The sequence below is a fragment of the Dermacentor variabilis genome, chromosome 2 (genome assembly GCF_050947875.1).
Source record: "Dermacentor variabilis isolate Ectoservices chromosome 2, ASM5094787v1, whole genome shotgun sequence".
In the NCBI taxonomy this organism is placed as follows: Eukaryota; Metazoa; Arthropoda; class Arachnida; order Ixodida; family Ixodidae; genus Dermacentor; species Dermacentor variabilis.
In genome coordinates this window covers 242175105-242194322 of record NC_134569.1, presented here as the reverse complement: position 1 = coordinate 242194322, position 19218 = coordinate 242175105, and the positions used below count along the sequence as shown (strand labels likewise).

General features: G+C 46.8%; 1 protein-coding gene across 8 annotated transcripts in view; it reads left to right on the top strand.

The window, feature by feature from the left end:
• The window catches only part of LOC142573188 (ubiquitin carboxyl-terminal hydrolase 11-like), a 256525-nt gene that overhangs the window by 69094 nt on the left and 168213 nt on the right, over positions 1-19218 (top strand). For all 8 annotated transcript variants that reach the window (XM_075682766.1, XM_075682764.1, XM_075682768.1 and 5 more), the window contains one exon: positions 6917-7049. In XM_075682766.1, coding sequence (XP_075538881.1) covers positions 6917-7049 — 133 coding nt within the window. The remainder of the gene's footprint in view (positions 1-6916; positions 7050-19218) is intronic.

The following is a 19218-nucleotide window of genomic DNA, read 5'->3' as shown; positions in this document are numbered from 1 at the left end:
CCTGGTCGTTCGCGTGTACGGTCATGCGAATGGTGGCCCGTTCGAATGAGGCTCGCGAGACGGTCTCGTAGAAGCATGGATGGGCGCATGCGCGGAACGTCGGCGCCGCTTGCCCACCTCGAACCAAAGAGGAAGAGCCTTCTCCTTTCCGCACCCAAGTAACCCTGCTGTTAGGTGGCGTTAGCAGAGCCACACGCGCCATCTCTCACAATGCACTTCAACCACACCGACTGCCGCGAGCATCAAGCCACGCGGCAAAGCCGGATTACAGGAGATGCGAGCTATGCAGAAAAAAACATATCAGGAGATGCGTGAGAGTCGTGCATCCCCACAAATCGCATACAAAGACACTTCGTTATACTGAAGTTCTAAATACATGGTTTTCTATGGACAACAGGTTATGAAAAGTTAAATACTTTGTTATATTGAGAATTTCGTTCTATTGAAGTTTGTTACATCGAGGTTTAACTGTACATAACTGTGCTCCCTAGCACCCTCTACAATAGGCTCTGAGGTTCACATTTCGTTCTGGCTTGATGTAGTACATGACACTCAACCAAAGTGCAGCATATTGTGTACACAATGTGTGAAGGGCTGCTGTATGGGTGGCTAGATGGGTAGGTGTGCCGACTGGCGTAGTTCACTGTTTTTTCTGCATCATGACAGCAGGAGTGGCACTGAGGTGAGAGGCCTGTTACAAAGCATGTGTCTGCTACGCGATGTGTTGTTTTAGAACACCTGTAATATTTCAAATAGTAATTTTCATAGAAAAACTTGAAAGGAAGGGGTAAATTTATGATGAGAGAGTGCATAAAAGTGTCAGGTTTCTTGCTGTAGTTAGTTATTTTAAAAGCAGTCCTTTATATTGTCTGTTCACATGCAGACAGCATGGTGTGCTGTGCTTGCATCACAAACTAGTTCTCGGAGTGTCCGTAATTTCCTTAGACTTTTAAGGGGGGACACGGCTTTAGCATTGAAAAAATTGGCCAAGAAATCTGCTTTTTGAAAAGCACATTTTCAGTTTCTATAACTCTTTTTCTATCTGATTACAATATATCATCACTATAAACTACATAGAAGCGCTGTAAAAAATTGTTTTATCAGCCAAGGTGGTGAAATATTTCGTGGAAATCGAGAAAGAACAGCGTTTTTCAAGCCACAATATCTGGAATTGTGCAACCGAGCACCACCATCTTGGTACGACAGAAAGCTGAGCTAGTTGGTAAGGATTCATTATGCAAAATAGAAGTGAGGCGTGCAGACAGGACACAAGAGTAGAGAAGTGGACAACACGAACGCCGTTTAATGCTAGCAATGCAATCCGAAATACAGCGTGTGCGTTCTTCTTCCGGGACGAGCCTGGTTATGCAGCGCGGTATGCTTAAAACGTCAAAGGGTTTTACGTTAGGCGTTCGTGTTGTTCACTTCTCTACTCTTGTGTCCTGTCTGCACGCCTCACTTCTATTTTACCATCTTGGTCTCGATGGAAAGCACATTTCTGTCTTCAAATTTGCCACTTCCACTATGTCCTCCGTACAGAAACAAGCCCACAAAAAGCAAATGATTGAAGGTTGTGCTGGACTCTGCTATTTGCTGCACCCGCCATGTGGCTACAGCGCAGTTCGCCATTGGTCTGGCGCTCACGTCGTCGGCTTGGCTCTCTGCACCTGGCGAGCCTGAAGTCTCCACTCGCAGTAATCTCGATGTGTCAAAACAGGCACTACGCAGACATCGCGGTAGCATGGCCGATTCCTACGTCTGTGGATGTTTCAGACCCGCGGCTAAGCATTCCGAGCATTGGCGACGCGGACTTCGCGACCAAGATTCGCACGTGGAATCCTCGGACACATGGCTAGGCCTTTCAGCACTCAGTGCTTCGGAATTCGTGACCAAGCACATTGCGCACGCAATCCTCGTACCGCGGCTAAGCATTTCGCACATAGGAGTAGAGGCGATCAAGCACATTGCACGCGGACATCTCGGACCCTTCCCTAAGCATTTTGTAGATCGGCACCTCCGACTGCGCGACTAAACACGTCGTGCGCGGACATCTTGAACCCTCGCCTAAGTATTTTGTAGATTGCCGCCTCGGACTGCGGGACTAAGTACATCGAGCGTCGAATCCTCGAGCCTGCGTCTAGGCATTTTGCGCGTCGGCACCTCGGATTGTGCGACTAAGCACATCAAGTGTCGACTCCTCGAGCCTGCGGCTAGCAATTTCGTGCGTTGGCACCTTGGACTGTGTGAATAGGCCCATCGAGTTTCGACTCCTCGAGCCCGCGTATAAGCATTTCATGCATCGGCACCTCGGACTGCGCTAATAAGTACATCGAGTGTCGACTCTTCGTGCCCAAGACTAGGAATTTCACGCATCGGCACCTAGGACTGTGCGGCTAGGTATTTCGCACGTCGGTACCTTGAACTGCATGACTAAGCACATGGAGCGTTGACTCCTTGTTTCTGCAGCTAGGCATTTCGCATGTCAGCACCTCGGGCCCGCAACCAAGCATATTGCGTGTTCACTCTATTATCATATTGTCATGATAGCTTGTAACAATATCTATCATACCACCCCTTCGTAAAGAGAACCTCATCATGAGCTCTGTTCACACTAGGCCCCTTGGGCTGGCACAGACATCTGGCTGCAGAAGTGATCGAGGCATCATACAAAAGTAAAATTCTGGAAAGCAGGGCAAATATACTTGATCTTGTCCTAACAAATAGCCCGGACGTTCTTTCTGATATACTGCATTTAAATGGTTTATCCGATCGCGACATTATCACCGGGTGCATCACGCATCCATTTACTGAAAACTACCATTAAGCGAATTCATTGCTACAATCGCGCAAATTTTGAGATGATTAACTCGGAACTAAACACCTTCTCTGAAACCTTCCTGGCTCAGTATTGATCACGCTCAATCGAACTAAACTGGCTGTCGTTCAAAACCACCTTGTCTCACCTTGTTGATAAGTATGTGCCATTCATCACCATCCGACACCATAAAAATTCACCTTGGTTCACATATTGTCTTAGTCGTCTTAATAATAAGAAAAAACGTTTGTACCGCCAAGCAATGACCACACGTCTCCTGTCATCATGCAACAAGTAAAAAATTTGTGATAAAGAGTATCAGTCCCTGCTTAGAACAACCCGTCGCAATTTCTTCACTCACGACCTGCCTACTATGTTAACCAATAATTCTCATAGATTCTGGCGCATTATCAATCCGAGTTCCTATCCTGATATAGTACTAATTAATGCCGACGGACAACCAGTCACTGAAACTGAGTGTTTGCAGCTTCTGAACGATGCATTTTCATCAGTATTCACCAATGAAGATATAACTTCTTCGCCTATATTAGAGCCATTGCCTAACATTTCTTTGCCAGAAATTGTCATCAGTGATTCTGGTATTCTTGCCCTGTTCAATAACCTCAAAACTACTACTAGCTCTGATCACCTTGGTTTCAATAACAAGGTACTTAAAAACGCTTCTTTAAACATTTTTCAAGTGTTATCAGCCCAGTTTTCACAATCATTATCATCTGGCATTATTCCTCATGACTGGCGAATAGCTAAAGTAATACCAATATTTAAATCAGGTGATCGCTCTGTCTCACTTAACTATCATCCTATCTCATTAACTAGCAACATATGTAAACTTCTCGAGCACGTCATACACACACAAGTCATCAACTACCTAGAAGACCATGATATCATCTTCAAGTACCAGCACGGTTTTCGCAGGGGTTATTCATGCGACACTCAGCTCGCCGGATTTACTAACGATATATTTTCCGTATTTAACGAAGGATTCCAAGTTGACGCAGTGTTTCTTGACTTCTCTAAAGCTTTTGATCGCGTTCCTCATCAGACAACAATTTACCTGTGCTAATGGCTGCAACTCTTCTTCTGTTCCTTTAACATCTGGAGTCCCCCAGGGCAGCATCCTCGGCCGCCTACTTAATTTTTATTAATGATCTACCCAAATGTGTCTCATCTCGAATTCGATTATTCGCAGATGATTTTGTTATATATCGTAATATTAGTAATGACGCTGACCAACTTTCCTTACAAACTGATCTTGATGCGGTGACCGCTTGGTGCTCTTCGTGGTTAATGTCTTTAAATACGTCTAAAATCAAGCTAATGTCATTTACCAACCATTCCACTCGACTTCCTACCACCTACTTTCTCAATAATGCTAGAGTAGAACCTGTGCCAACTTACAAGTATCTTGGCCTTCATCTTCAGTCTGACTTAACTTGGCATTACCATATTAACACCGTCTTAGCATCAGCTAACCGAGCACTCGGTCTTCTTAAGCGTAACCTCAAGCACGCATCTTCACACTTAAAAAAACTTGCTTATATCACGCTGATCCGCCAAAAAATTGAATATGCTTCTGCCATATGGGATCCCGATCAAGCATACATAATCAACAACATTGAATCTCTGCAAAACCGTGCTGTTCGCTTCATCTTTTCCGATTATTCATGCTTACCAGCGTCACATCGTTAAAACAATGTGCCGAGTTGGAATCACTATCACGTCGACGCCAGTTTGCTCGCCTAACCTTATTTCATAAACTTTATCACCATTCCACGCTTCACGATGACTTCTTTTCACCACCCCCTGCAGTTTTCCCACGCCGTGACCACGCTAACAAAGTAAAATGCATAATGTGCCGCTCATCGCTCTACGCAGAATCATTTATTCCTTGCACAATAATAGAATGGAATAACCTACCATCCCGCATAGCTACTGAAGTTAACTTACCATCTTTCCAAACTTTGTTGCAAGAAAACGGTTACTGGTAGCAGATTAGATATTACTTATGGTTATATGCACATATTAACATATTATGTAAAATGTTCTTGTGTTTGCATGACTAAGTGCATATACCCCTTGTTCATATCTATTTATTTTATGTTTCTTGTGTGTATGTTTATTTGATGTAGTTTTATTTCTTGTGTATATTTCATGTTTGTGCCCCCCCCCCCCCCCCCTATGTAATACCCTCGTGTGAGGGCCCTTAGGGGTAATGTAAATAAATAAAAAAAATAGCTGCATATCTATCACTGGCTCTCTGATCCTAAGTTCCACAGCCATTGTCAGGTGACGATGACCTTGAAGGCTGCTGACACTTGGAGCCTTCATTCAGTAATACTGATGGTCAATTCTGCCACAAGAAAAAAAAAATGCCTCACTGATTGTACTGGAGACTGTTATCAGTCAGGCAGCCTGCAGGTATGCCCATGCGGAGTTCTACACCTCACTTGGTTTGAAACCCAGGCAACCTGCTCTGTAGAGCAGCAGCAAAGAATGCCATACAAAAGAAGAGGGGTGGATGAAGGCACACCAGACCAGAGGCCACATGTACCAGAAGCCCTACATCACAAAACACCTCAAAGACTACAAATTTGCTGCACCAGAGAACATAAGAGAAGGTGAAATTTTGGGAGTTGTTTTCTCAAAATTTTTTGCCTTTCTGCTCAGTTCCTGGAGCTGATTTCTTTGTTACCGTTTAACATATTTTTACTCCATTTTTTTTTTTTGTCACGTTCCTTGGGCTACAGTGCAGGTCGTAACATTCTCACTTTCTTATCTTGACCCTTTGTAAATTTACGATACGGCTATTCATCTACTCCAAAAGTGTGCTTGATGCAAAGGTAAACATAAGAAATGGCACACTAAAGAATTTGTGTTACAAAAAGAAAACAAGAATGTCACTACCTTCAGCAAGCATTTAGCATATTTACTCGCATAATGATCACACTTTTTTGTCAGAAAAGTTTACGCAAAATCAGGGGTACGATCATTACGCGGGTTAAATTTCCCGCGAAAAGAAGAAAAGTTTTTTTTTCGTCCGTGTTTGCTGCGGGACACCAAAGCAAGAATGGCGGCTGGCTGCTCATGCTCAGTCATAGACAATAGCTGATACTAATTCAGATGGCTATTTTGATCACTGCACTCCTTCCTACTGTTACTGTGCACATTTATCGACGAGGTTAAATAAACAGGCAAAAGTAAGTGAAAATCTGCTCTCGAATTTTGATAATAATTACGTACTTCCGGAAGAAGCTGAATATGGTCTGCTCCTGCTCGGTCACGGCCACCCTGTTTATCGGTGTTGTAGCCATTGGGTTTCACTAATTTCGACTAGTTGTGAACACTCAATTGGCCTCGAACGACACGAAACTTAAGGTCAAGCCACATGCACACTTCTCCTGGTTAGACGCCTCGGCAGATTTCGCTTTCTATTCAGAATGTGCAAGTTAAATGTGGCTACTATCCGTCGGCCAAGCTGATGCTGGACAAAGCTTGTCTGCACCATGTGCACGGTCAGACTGAAGCATATGAGCGCGAGCACACACTCATGCCTTGTCGTGAACAATGCAAATGCTGTGCGTATGCACCACAGTTGCATGGTAGCTGCAGTCTGCTACTTAGTGTAGATACTGCAGCTGCCACGGGGTGCCGCAACGAGCCCACTGGCTGAACACACTGCGGCTCACTGAGGACTACTGCATTTGGCTTAAGTTTGGTGCTTCGTCAGTGCCAAAATTGGAAGTTGTGGCATTTATGTTAACATCCAAAATCAAACTTGAGCCAAGTGCCCCGGTGACATTCATTAGGCGGAGTGTTGTGGGCATGCCCCGCACCGCTGTAACCTTCGCAGTGCAAGTCATGAAGGAGTGGAAGCACCGTGAAGGGTGGGTTTGATTGTGAATAACTCTGCTTCTGCGGAAGGCACTGAAGTACTTGTTGCGGCAGAGTATTTCTGAAATAGCCTATTTTAACTTCAAATGCATTTCTCCACTTCTATATAAAGTAGTTCAGGGCACCCTTAAGACTTAACTCTCTCAAACTTGCCCAAGCAATTTACACTTTTGCTTTCGTTGTTTCCAGGGGCCGCCACCTACCAGTTGAGCCGTGTGGTGGTAGCAAATACTCGGAGGCCGAGGAAAGTGCAGTGGTTGGGGAGGTGCGGCCGGACAGCCCTACTGCAGCCATTGCTGTATCTGCCTGCAAGGCTCCCAAGGTGGGTGGCAGTCATCATTGCTTCTGAAGGGAAATATATCCCTGTTGTGGTGCCACGTTCACGTAACTGTGACAGGACTGCACTGCAGTCACATTTTGATGCAACTTCACTAAGCACTGCTTTTAATATGTGCATGGATCTAGACACTTGCACTGGTGTGTTTGGCACTATGCATATTTAAGGGAGGACGCAGCTTTTGCACCTTGAAAAATGGCCAGAAAATTAACACTTTGAATGTCTCATTTTCAATTTCTATAACCCTTTTTCTATCTGATTCCGAAGTATCATCACTGAAAGCCATGCAAAAGTGTTCTAAAACGTTCATTGTTTCAGCTAAGGTGGCGAAAAAATTTCGTAGAAATAGAAAGAGCCACGTTTTTCAAGCTACAATGGGTACATTTAATTCACCTGCATCACCTGAACGGGTTCATGAGGTGCTGCACCCTGCCATTTGTTTCAGCGGTGCAGCACTGGTGCCTGCTGAACCATAACGTTAGTTTCAAAAGGTGCAGGAAAGGTGCGAGGCTGGTTCATGATTTTGCTGCACCCACTCCACTGTTGGTGCCGAGCAGGTGCAGGCGTACAGATGCAGGCATACAGCTGCAAAGCAGTAGCGCAGTATATGACGCAGCACACGGTTGCGAGCGCCGATAAAACCCCGCTTGCGCACACCTGATTTGTCTACACAAGTGTGGTGTTTATTTATGTCCCAGAAGCCGATCATACCTGCAGCTCAGGACCTCTCATTCTTACGCACTCTGTAAACATTAGTCGGACATAATGCCTGCACCGTGTCTACACCTTTGCATTCATTTTGAGTGTCTCGCTGGGCCTGCACCTCAGAAATCTAGCTGCACAATTTCTGAACTTCTTGTGAACTGCCGTGAACTGGTTCACAGTGGTACAGGCGAATCGAACATACCTAATACTTCCAGAACGGTGAAACTGAGTGCTGCTGCCATGTTGGTCTCGTCGAAAAAGCTAATTTCTCTGTCTTCAAGTTTAACACTTCAACTATCTCCTCCATACAGAAACAAGTGTACAAAAAGCAAATGATGGAATGTCATTTAGGAGTATCCGAATGGCTGAGCCTGTCACGTGACTGCAGTGCACTCCGCCACAGGTCTTGCGCTTGCTCTCAGGGGCATCATCAGCACTTTGCCTCGTTAGCTCTTGACCGTGATCTCAACGTGGGTCGAAATGGGTGCCATGTGGACATGGTATAAGTTTGGCTGACCCCTCTGTTAGTGGACGTCTCAGACCCACGACTAAGCATTACTCGCATCAGCAATGCCGACTTCGCAACCAAGCACTTCGCGTGTGGAATCATCGGACACATGGCTAAGCCTTTTGAGCATTGGTGCCACGACCAAGCACATACCCTATTTACTCGCATAATAGGGGCACTTTTTTTTCAGAAAATTCGGCTTAAAGTTCGGGGTGCGTCTATTACGCGGTGTAAAATTTACGAAACTTTTTCAACTCGCATTCTCGCACTTTAAGGGGGAGGCTACCCTGGAGACCGAACATTTTTATTTTTTAAGATATTCAGATGAAACTTTCAGGGTACGTTCACACCACCGAACTATGAGGAACTGCAAAGTTTCATGAAGATGTATTTATTAGTTCCAGAGTTATTGAGGTCTGACTAGGTGATTCATGTATATGCCTGATGAAGAGCCTGGAGAAATGCCAGCACATCGTAGGAAGCTGAAATTAACTGTGATCATCCCTTGATAGATATCCCAGGGGACTAAAGAGCCCTTTTCTTTAATTTCCTTTCCAAAAAATTTTAAGACAACTTTGAATTTGATGTAGCCAGTAATGACCACATTCATCAAAAATTAATTGCTTATTATAAGTTAACTGCACTAGCTTTCAAAAAAAGAAGCCTGTTACCTCCTGGCAAAATCATTCAGGAACAGAATAGCAAAAAACTGCATGCAAATCTGAAGAGCGGTTCTTGAGATATCACGTTCCCCAGCACCACTACTAGCGAAAAAATCCATTCCTAGAAAACAGGCCTTAAAGTTGAACACATGTATTTTTTTTTTATTAGAAAGCTCCTGCGGAGCTTTTAATTAACTCTTGCGGCTCCAGGCACACTTAATGTGTCGGATTTCCGACTGGCGACAGCCGACAGTACAGTTCCGCCGCTGAAAAGCGTCTATGCAGTTGGCACTCGCTGCGGAAGATCGGAAGTTCAATGCTCGTACAAGATGCACATCGCACTCCCGTGCACCGAACATCTGCACTGTCTTGGGCTTTGCCGGCATTGCGTGCAGGAAAGAACTAGCGAAAAAAAAAAAGCTGAGAAAATAATCTAAAAGATAGCGCAAGGCAATGAGGAGCTCGCAAGCTCATGTTGAGGCGAACGGAGCAAGGGGCAACAATGACGCGAGCGCGGCGGCGAAGCATCAAAGGGAGCAGCCGCCGCCGCCCGCACAGCAGCCAATGACAGGCGTGCTTTAGCCCGTGGGATTTGAACGCGCTGCTCCGGCCAATCAGTGCTCCGCATCACATCGCGGGAAAACGCTAATAGCGCCTCAGCTGCGCTGACGATACCATTTTGCAAAGCGGGAAAACAGAGACAAAGAAGGCGCGCATGTGAAGTTCGACTTCATTTCGGCATTTGCGGGTGTTTTTGTGGGCCGCGGTGGCCTCAAAAGTAGCGTTTTTTTTTTACTTTGCGGTTGAATTAGGTGCTGATAATTACAGAACAGGTAGTTTATGAGACATACAACCCAAAAATAGGGTTTCTCAAAAATAGACTTAGCGATTTTTCGGTTTTCGAAGGCCGCCCCACCCCCCCCCCCTTAAGTTTGATCATATGTCTGGAATATGGCTACTGTCACATAATTTACCAATAAATCCACTATAAAAGGAAAACTAAAAGCTACCTACTTACCTTTTAATGAACAGGCGAGAGACGTCAGCTGCACACACGTAAAATTTATTAAGAAATGTCATAGATGCTCCTCTCCTTCCCTTATTCAGAGTTCGAGTCGGAGAGAGCATACTCATCTCTGCTGAGTGGAGACTCGTCGTCTTTGTCCGAGCTCCACTACATGTCGTCTTCGCTCACATCCAGTGTGTTGGAGATCCCCGTCTTCTTGAAACTTTTCCTGACGGCGTCATCGGAGATCTCTTGCCAAGCTTCCACGATCCATCTGCACAACATTTCCATAGGTGACCTCTTAATTTTGCCACCTGGAGTTAGTTGACGCTGCCCTCCAGCCATCCAGTTAGTGTACAGCCTTCGAACGTTGTCCTTAAAAGGCTTCTTTAAGGACACGTCCAAAGGTTGCAGTACCGAAGTGAGGCCTCCCGGAATCACAGCAATATCTGTGCGCAGCTCTAACAACTTCTCTTGTACACATTCTACAAGGTGCCTGCAAAAACTGTCCAAAACGAGCATGGCCGGATACAGCAGGTCGCCCGGCTGCCGGCCCCAGACGGTCTTGACCCAGTCCACCATCAACTCCGCGGACATCCAACCTTTCTCCTGGACCCTGACGTAGATGTCTCGAGGGAAATTTCCCTTTGGGAGCGTCTTCCTCTTAAAAATAACATAAGGCGGTAGTTTGCGCCCACCGGCAGTCACTACCAACATCATAGTACATCTTTCTTTTTCTGCGCCAGATGTTCTAATAAGCACCACTTTGTGCACCTTTCCTCTCTACAGTTGTATTTCTCGGCATGTCGAAACAGAGGGGGTCTGATCTACATTCCCAATCTGGGACAAAATGAATTTCTTTTGCTGCTGGAGCCGTATAACAGAATGGTGGAACTCCAGTACCTTGTCCTCGTATGCTGAGGGCAAGCGCTGGCACAACGTTGTGCGCCTTTTCAGGGTAAGTCTATGGCATCGCATGAAGCGCTTTGTCCATCCGGAGCTTGCTTTGAAATCTTTCACTTCTATGCCCTGCGCTCGGGCAGTTCTGTGCGCCTCAGTCTGCACCATGGTGGAAGAATAAACTAGGTGTCTGAACGGCGCCGCCTCTCCAGCGGGCGACGTTGACGACCGCCGGTTCGTGTTTTCAAGGAGTGCCGTGAGATGGCGCTAGCGGTTTAGAGGGTCACCAGGCAGCGCGTAGGAGTGCGGGTGGCGTGGGCGACCACAGTTGGCCATTGCGCTTGTTGTACGCCTCGTGTCTTTTCTTTTGTCGATTGCATTTTTTGTCGTACACTCGTATTAACTGTAGTGATGGGCAAAAGCTGTTTTGTTCCCCACTGCTTTACGGGATACAAGTTCTGCCGTGAGAAGTTCTCACTCTTCTTAGCAACAAAGGATGAAGAGTGACTAAACGTGTAGCAACGCGCCATCCCAAGAAAGGACCGTCTTCTGCAGGCTACGGACTTCGTGTGTGACCGGCATTTCAAGCCTCATCAGATTTCGAAGACTTGGACAGCAGAGCATAATGGACACGTCCTGGTAAGCACGCCTCGTCGCGCGTTATTGGCAAAAGACGTTGTGCCCACGAGGTTCCCTGATTGTCCTGCTTATTTGTCTAAAACGTTGAAAACTAGGAAGCGGCCAGCTGAGAGACAGCTTCTCGCCCCATTGAAAAAGAAGGACAGCTCATCGTGTGTCAGCTCCAGTTGCGACAGTTTCGATGAGATCGAGGACTCTTGCATGCTGTCAGCACCAGTGCGTGGGGACGAATGCACGGACGAAAGTGAAGTGCAAGAGCAAGCCGGGCCTTCAACTTTTGATATGCTGTTCCACGACCTGTCGCTCGTATGCCTGCCCTCCAAATCGGGGGGATATCATCGCATTGAAATGAGTGACACAAAGAGCATCGTTTTCCTAGAGCTGACGCGAACTAGAATCCCTGAGAACCACTCTTCCAAGTCAGCTCTTGCGGTTGCAGCGTCAAGCACAGCGAAAACGCGTCCTCCCGGGAATATTGGTGCCGGCAGTTTGTTTGCCGCTCCGCGGCTTGTTGAGATCGACGAGAGAATGGAGGCCCGCACAGTGTTGATGTGCAAGTCTGTTGCTAATGAAGAGCTGCAACATTCAAGCAGTTTGTCAACAGTCGAGGACGTGAAGTCTTTTCTACAGCATGTGCACGATATCAAACTTTGCACTGGTGGACCAAGCACTGCTGAATACCCTCGAGCAGAAATAAAGAGTGCCTTCATCGACATTAGCAGCAAGTGGCGCCACAAGAAATGTAAATTCTTCCTGAGCGCGGATGTGTCAGTTTGCCAAAAATGCATCTGCCTGTCGGACACTGCGGATCCACCAAACACGAGCACTGAAGAAGAAGAGCACCTTAAGGACAGCTAGCGTTCATGTTTCGCGTTCCCAACAAAGCAGTGAAAGACTTGCTGCTCTGCGGCGTGCAAATTATGTCCTGAAGAGATAAAAAAATCACCTCCTTAATCGTTTTAAGAATCTTTCTTCGGAGCTAAAGAAGCCCATGAATGCTTGCAAAAAGTTTCTGAGGGAGAGCTCGAGACCAAACTTTGCAAGCTTGAACTTCTGAATGTACAGCTAACTGCTGTCATGGAATGCTTAGTGGGAGCAAGGCTTGCCAACAAGAAAAATCGACGCTACACTGAAGAATGGCTGCTTATGTGCCTCTTGTTGCATATAAGGAGCCCATCAGCGTACACATTCTTACGAGAGAACAGTGTGCTCCCTGTTCCATGTGTGACAACAGTGCGGAAATATCTAAACATGATCAGGGTGAAATGTGGATTTGACAGCAGGTATCTTGCTGCATTTAAAAGGAAGATGGTGACCAAGGACGAGTATCAGCGCCACGGCATCTTGGTTTTCGACGAAATGCGTGTCAGAAAGGAAATGCGTGTGCATTCGAAATCAATGACTTATGTAGGGTTCAGTGATTTTGGTGACGGTGCAGGGACCAGTGATGACCTTGCTGACCACGGACTCGTGTTTGCCTTCCGCGCATTTGGAGACCAGTATTCTCAGCCCATTGCAGTGTTCGCAAGCAAAGGGCGAACAAAAGTAATGGTGCTTGCACAGCTTGTTTTGAAAGCTGTCTTTATGCTGGAGGAGGCTGGGGCTTTAGTTGATGCAGTGGTGTGTGATGGAGCAGCCACAAACCGCTATATGTGGAAAGAGTTTGGTGTAAGTGGCAGTCTAAACTGCACCAAAAGCTCCTTCACGCACCCTGCTGATGAGAAGCGCAGCATTTTTGTTTTTTCAGATGCTCCGCATCTTATGAAGTCCGTTCGGAACCGTGTGCATGCCCAGAAAGTTTTGAACTTCCATGGTGGTCGTGTCCAGTGGGCACACTATGATAAGCTGTTTGTTGAGGACAAAAAGCAGCCTGGACACTTGCGTGTTTGCCACAAGCTCACGTATGCTCATCTGAATCCTACGAATACTGAGAAAATGCGAGTAAAGCTTGCTACCCAGCTCTTCAGTCGAAGTGTTACCAATGGGTTTGGAGTTTTACTCACAGAGAAAAGCAACTGGAGTGGAGAATGTTAAAGGGACGGTAGAATTTACATTGAAATTTAACGATTTGTTCGATGCACTGAATCGCAGCCATCCTAAAGAAGGCATCACAGCGGGAAACAAGGACTTGAGGGTTCTTGCCTCTTTCTTGTACTGGTTAAACAAGTGGGAGGGAGAAGTGGTGGCCGGAAGGATATCCTGCACACATTTTCTCACAGAGCAGACTGCAGCAGGTCTGCAAGTCACAGTTTTGTCGGCTTTGGAGCTGACAAGATATTTGCTCAAAGACTGTGGCTTTAAGTATGTCTTGAGTGGAAAATTTAACCAAGATGTACTAGAGCATTATTTTGGGACAATTCGCCAAGCAGGAGATCAGAATGACCATCCCTCCTTGCCTGCTTTTCTTCAGCTGTACAATATGGTGTCAGTGTATAGTTTAATTAAGCCACCAAAGTTTGGAAATTGCGAGGTAGAGCGAGCTCGAGAAGCACATGTGCTCACTTTGGCCGATTTGAAGCTTTCTTTTCAGGCAGGTGAAAAACAAGAGACTTGTCTTCAGGAGTTGAAGGCCAAAATGGATGGTTTGGTTGCCGCTGAGATTGAGTGTGATGAGGCGTTTGTTGAGATCTGCACAGAGCCAGGAGCAGTTGATTGCATTGTGTGTTATCTTGCTGGGTTTATGTGCAGGAAATTGCTCAAGTACTCAACATGCTCAGTGTGCCGGAAGAGCCTCGTAGAAGAGACTGAGGTTCACGCTCAGCCTGTGAGCACACTTGTGGATTGTAAAACGGGAGGTGGGCTCCTGCACCCAAAGATAAGCATTTTTTCTTTGCTGCAGGTGGCTGAAAAAGAGTTTCAGCAATATGCCACGTGCAGGAATGTGTATGAGCTGACGGTAGAGGCTATGCTAGAAAAGCATACGTTCTCCTTCCCATGCAAGGACCACAAAGATGACATCATGGCGAATCTGCTGCACTATTATATAGCCATGAGGATGATGCAGGTTTGTAAACAAACAACGATAGACCACAAAACAAACATGCAACATCTTAGGAAGCTTTCAAAGCTTGTCTAAGGTGGGAAACAACCTTGAGGGTTTGTAGAGCTACTTCCACGTTTGTTGCTGTGTTAATGAGGCGTGCACTGGTGTGAAGTAATAAAAGTCCCTTTTCTGTGTCCCCGGCTGTCTTGCGTGAAAATTCAAAAGCACTGCCCATAGAGTTTACCTGGCGTGCATGTGCGCTTGCAGTAAACACGCAGAATCTGCAACGCAGAGCATTTTGGAAAGATGCGGCTACCCGAAGTTCGTCAGGGGCCATAATTTTCTCTTATATATGAAGTTGCAAAGCAAGATATCTACTTCTGACGAATAATGCAGAAGAAAAAACTTGTACCAAGAAAAATCACCTTCAGTCAGCGGGATCTTGTTTATATGACATGCGTAGCCAGAGACAGTCTAGACATCCAAATCTCTCAGTTAGGCATGGATTTGTAAGGGTTTTGCATCCCACAATAGCCGTAATGTTTTACATTTGCACTGAAGCTGAGCACTAGTAAGCGCGCTGTCTCTGTACTTGACTCTTAAGAGCTCGAATCAAATTTAGGTCTGGATAGCGCTACTAAGCTCAGATATTTTAAGAGTATATACCAATGCTCGCTTCCCAAAGGCTCGACAGACACTTAAATTGGTACACAGGCATTTAAGGGGCAATTTACTAGCGATTTTTCTACGCGCGTGCATGTTTGAGGAGCGCCGCGCGCCTTGCCAGCTGTTGCGGTTGACCCCCCCCTATGATCCGCGCCATCTGCTGAGACATACGTAAACCACGAGCAAAAAAGTCGTCGGCGTGGCAGCCTCGTTCAGACACCTAGTTTATTCTTCCACCGTGGTCTGCACTATGTCGAGAGACAGTGCACAACCATCCTGTCGAAAGCCCTGTATGTGTTGAATGAGTTGCTCTTCCACTTGTGGATACTTTCCGGACTTTGCACCGTGGAAGGCCTGTTGCGAATTCTTGGTGGCCTGAAGTTTTTCCTGCTGACCTCGCCGTAGCGAATGCTTGTTTCTCCGACACTGAAATGTCTGCTTGCAGCACGGTTCCCATGCTCGAGTACATACTGCACAGCTTTCAGTTTGAATGCAGCCGTATAACTCCCGTACTTCCCCATTGCGGAACACGCGACCAAACGAACTGCACGCTGCTTGCAAAATGGCGAAATGTAGCGTTTTTTCTTTTCTTTGCCTGTGTGCATTGATGGCGATGGCACTGTCGCTTGTGTCGAGTCGCCCAGCTTTCCCGAGCTGCCTCAGCGAAGGTAGCGAAAAACTTGCATCTGTACAATGGTTTGGAGGGGAGGGGGGGGGGTATCGATAGTTGATGGAAGAACTATTTTTTGCTTGTTGATGTGTTTTTTTTTTGCTCTTTTTTGGTTTCTACCTCCGCGTTAGGTCGTCGTGCTCGCTGGATTCGCGGTGGTTCGGGGAGGGGGGTATCGGTAGTTAACGGTGGTTAACAGAAGAACTGGTTTTCACAATGTTGTATGTGCTGTGGGTCCTCAGCAGCTGCGACGGCAGCAACACTAATGGGGACTAGTAATCCAGGAAATACGTTAATAAGCTTGGGCTGTGGAATGTGCATGCGTGTTTTTTTTTCACCCGAGATGAAGGGGGAGGAGGGCGTCTGCTTGCAATTGTGTAAGTGCAGTACTGATCACAGTGCCAAGTTCGGGGTGCGCCTATTATGCATGGAAATAAAAAATTCTGATTTTCCGTGACCAAACTGGGGGTGCGTCTATTATGCGAGTGCGCCTATTATGAAAGTAAATATGGTATGGTATGTTGTATAGCCTCCATTCTGGAGCCAAAGTCCCCTGCCCCCCCCCCCCCCCTCCCAGAGGCGCCGGACATTTGATAAACCCCCGCGCTGCGGGCCGCCAATGAGGTGGCAAGGAGACTCCCTCTCAGAGGCGCCAGGCACTTGATACCCCTCAAACTATGTGCCTTACTGGCGGGCGCAGCAACCGGCGGTGCGGTGGTGCCTTCCAAGTGTGGAGCGGGTTCTTGCACGTGCGTGGTGCAAGAATGCCTGTTTGGCACGGTGTATTATGACTTTCTCCTTCTCTCTACTCTCTCCCTTTTCCCATACCTTCTAGTGAAAAATAAAGGAGTCTTCTTGATGCGCTCGAAGCGAACGGACGTCTGTCGTTTTTCCATAAGTTCAAAGTTCTCCGTCTCTTATTCCACAACATGGTACACAATCGTCAGGACCTGCGACCATGCACATTGCCCGAGTACTCTGGACCTGCGGCAGGGCATTTTGCACTTCGGTGCATTGGACTTGGCGATCAAGTACATAGTGCGCGGACTCCTCCTATCTGTGGCTAAGCATTTGCTGTACAGTAGAACCCCGCTGTTACTTTCCTCACTGCTGCGTTTTCCTGGTTGCTACGTCACTTTCATTCGGCCCCGGCATAGCTTCCATAGGATCCAATGTATAAGGAACCCCGCTGTTACGTTGTAGCTGTGAAAACATTCCCGCATGATGCGTCGCAACCCGAACCCGCCTGGGCTAAAGTAGGCAATGCGCTCCAACCGCCATTTTGGCTTTTGACGAGTTTTGACCGGGCTTGGCTATTGAACTGGCTGCAAGAAGCTGCATGCCAGCTCGAGAGGCCGCCACTAGGTCTCCATTCGTGAAAAATGCTCTCCCTGTCATCACTGTGATTACGGTCACCGCATGGTTTGTTGGGCGGGTCGACTCGCGGAGGAAGGAAACTCGGGAAAGGCCCTGACGTCACTCTTCGGGAAGCTATAGCTAAAGAGAAGCCGGAAGTTGGCGTTGCTCCGCCTATCAGGCCAGCTCTCCTCTCTTGTTTACATTTCTCGCGAAACCCCGCAGGGCTGCGTGCAACCGGGCTGCTCGAACGCGCGCGCTCCACAGCAATACTAAACAAACGTTAGCACGTTAGCATGATTACGCCAAAGAGGGAAAAATTTCCTGCGGATATTCATTCGTCCGTTGCCGTTGCCTGGCGCGGTGACAACGAGGAGCACGAGCCGCATGATGCTGGGGAGTTGCCAAATCCTAGCTTTGGAGAAACCGTCGCGGCTCTGGACCTCCTCCGGAGGTACGTCGCACCTCACAGCGATGCTAATGCGGCCTTCGAGGCTATTGAGAAACGTGTGGTGATTTCTAGCGAGCGAAAGAAATGGCAAGCCACCATTCTAGACTCTTTTTAAGTCCTAAGCGCACTTTGTGGAAATAAATTGTCTATAGTTGAAGCTGCACTTTTTTCTTTCATTTTCGGAGCTTTCCTCATTGTTGCGTTTTCCCGGCTGTTACGTTTTTTTTCCTCGGTCCGGTGAAAAACGTATGAACGGGGTTCCACTGTATTTGCTCGCGTGTATTTGCTTGCAGTTTCAACAATTTCTACCACGGGTAATTTCCCCGATGCCTTCGTTCGCTTTGTTTTCTGTTGGCTTTATGTGGTCATGGTTAACAAATAGAGCCCCTCGGTTCCCCTTCTCTTAGAATCAAGGTTGCAGGATAAAACCGAACAAATTTTGTAAAGACATGGTTGTATCTACTAAGAAAAATGTGTAACAAAGATTATGTATGGGATATACAGAATGTATTGCTATCTAATAGGCACTATCTCAGAAAAAAAATAAAGTGCAAGCACTACAGTTTGACATGCCGGGCTGCGGCTGCTGATGTTCTGGGCTGGCTTGCGTCGTCGTCACTCTCAGAGTCGTATTACGACAAAAAGACAGCATCCTCAGACTCGCTGCTGCTCGATCCATCAATAAGATCAGCTGCAGATGCAGCAGAATCACGAGATCTGCTATCTTTCCAAGCGCGCGTGCCGCTCTCGTAGGCGGCCATTCTTGCTTTCTACTTTGACGATCGTGAAACTTTTGAGTGCGTGGAAAAGTTCACGCCTCGTGGGGAAAAAGCGAACTGCTTAGAAAACAATAATGGCATTCTCCCCGTTCACGTCCTATGGCGCAGAGTGTCTGTGAGCGGTGCAGGAGGTCTCGAAACCGGTGTTTGAATCCATCGATAGTGGGCAGCCAGTTTTGCTTTCTACTTTGACAATTGCGAAAACTTTGGAGCTCATTCAAAAATCACCGTTGGGGGGTAAAAAGTGATCTGCTTATGAAATGATAATGTTGTTCTCCCTCTTCACGTCCTATGGCGCAGAGTGTCTGTGAGCGGTGCGGAAGGTCTCGAAACCGTTGTTTCAATCCATCGATAGTGGGCAGCCAGTTTTGCTTTCTACTTTGACGATCGCGAAAACTTCGGAGCTCATTCGAAAATCACCGCCTGGGGGTAAAAAGTGAATTGAATGTTCTTCCCCTTCACGTCCTATGCCATAGAGTGCCTGTGAGCGGTGCGGAAGGTCTCGAAACTGGTGTTTCAATCCATCGATAGTGGGCAGCCAGTTTTGCTTTCTACTTTGACGATCGCGAAAACTTCGGAGCACATTCCAAAATCACCGCTTGGGGGTAAACAGCGAACTGCTTAGAAAACAAAAAGATAGCTTTCCTCCTTCACATCCAATAGTGCAGTGTGTCCGTGAGCGGTGCGGAAGGTCTCGAAAGCACGTTTCCAGCGATCAGCGGGCCAACGATGCCTAATGGACGCTGTATGGCAAGAATTAATGTGACAGACAAAACCCAACCTGTTATTTTCTCTTACTCAGTGCGGTCCAAATGCACCATTTGTGCCA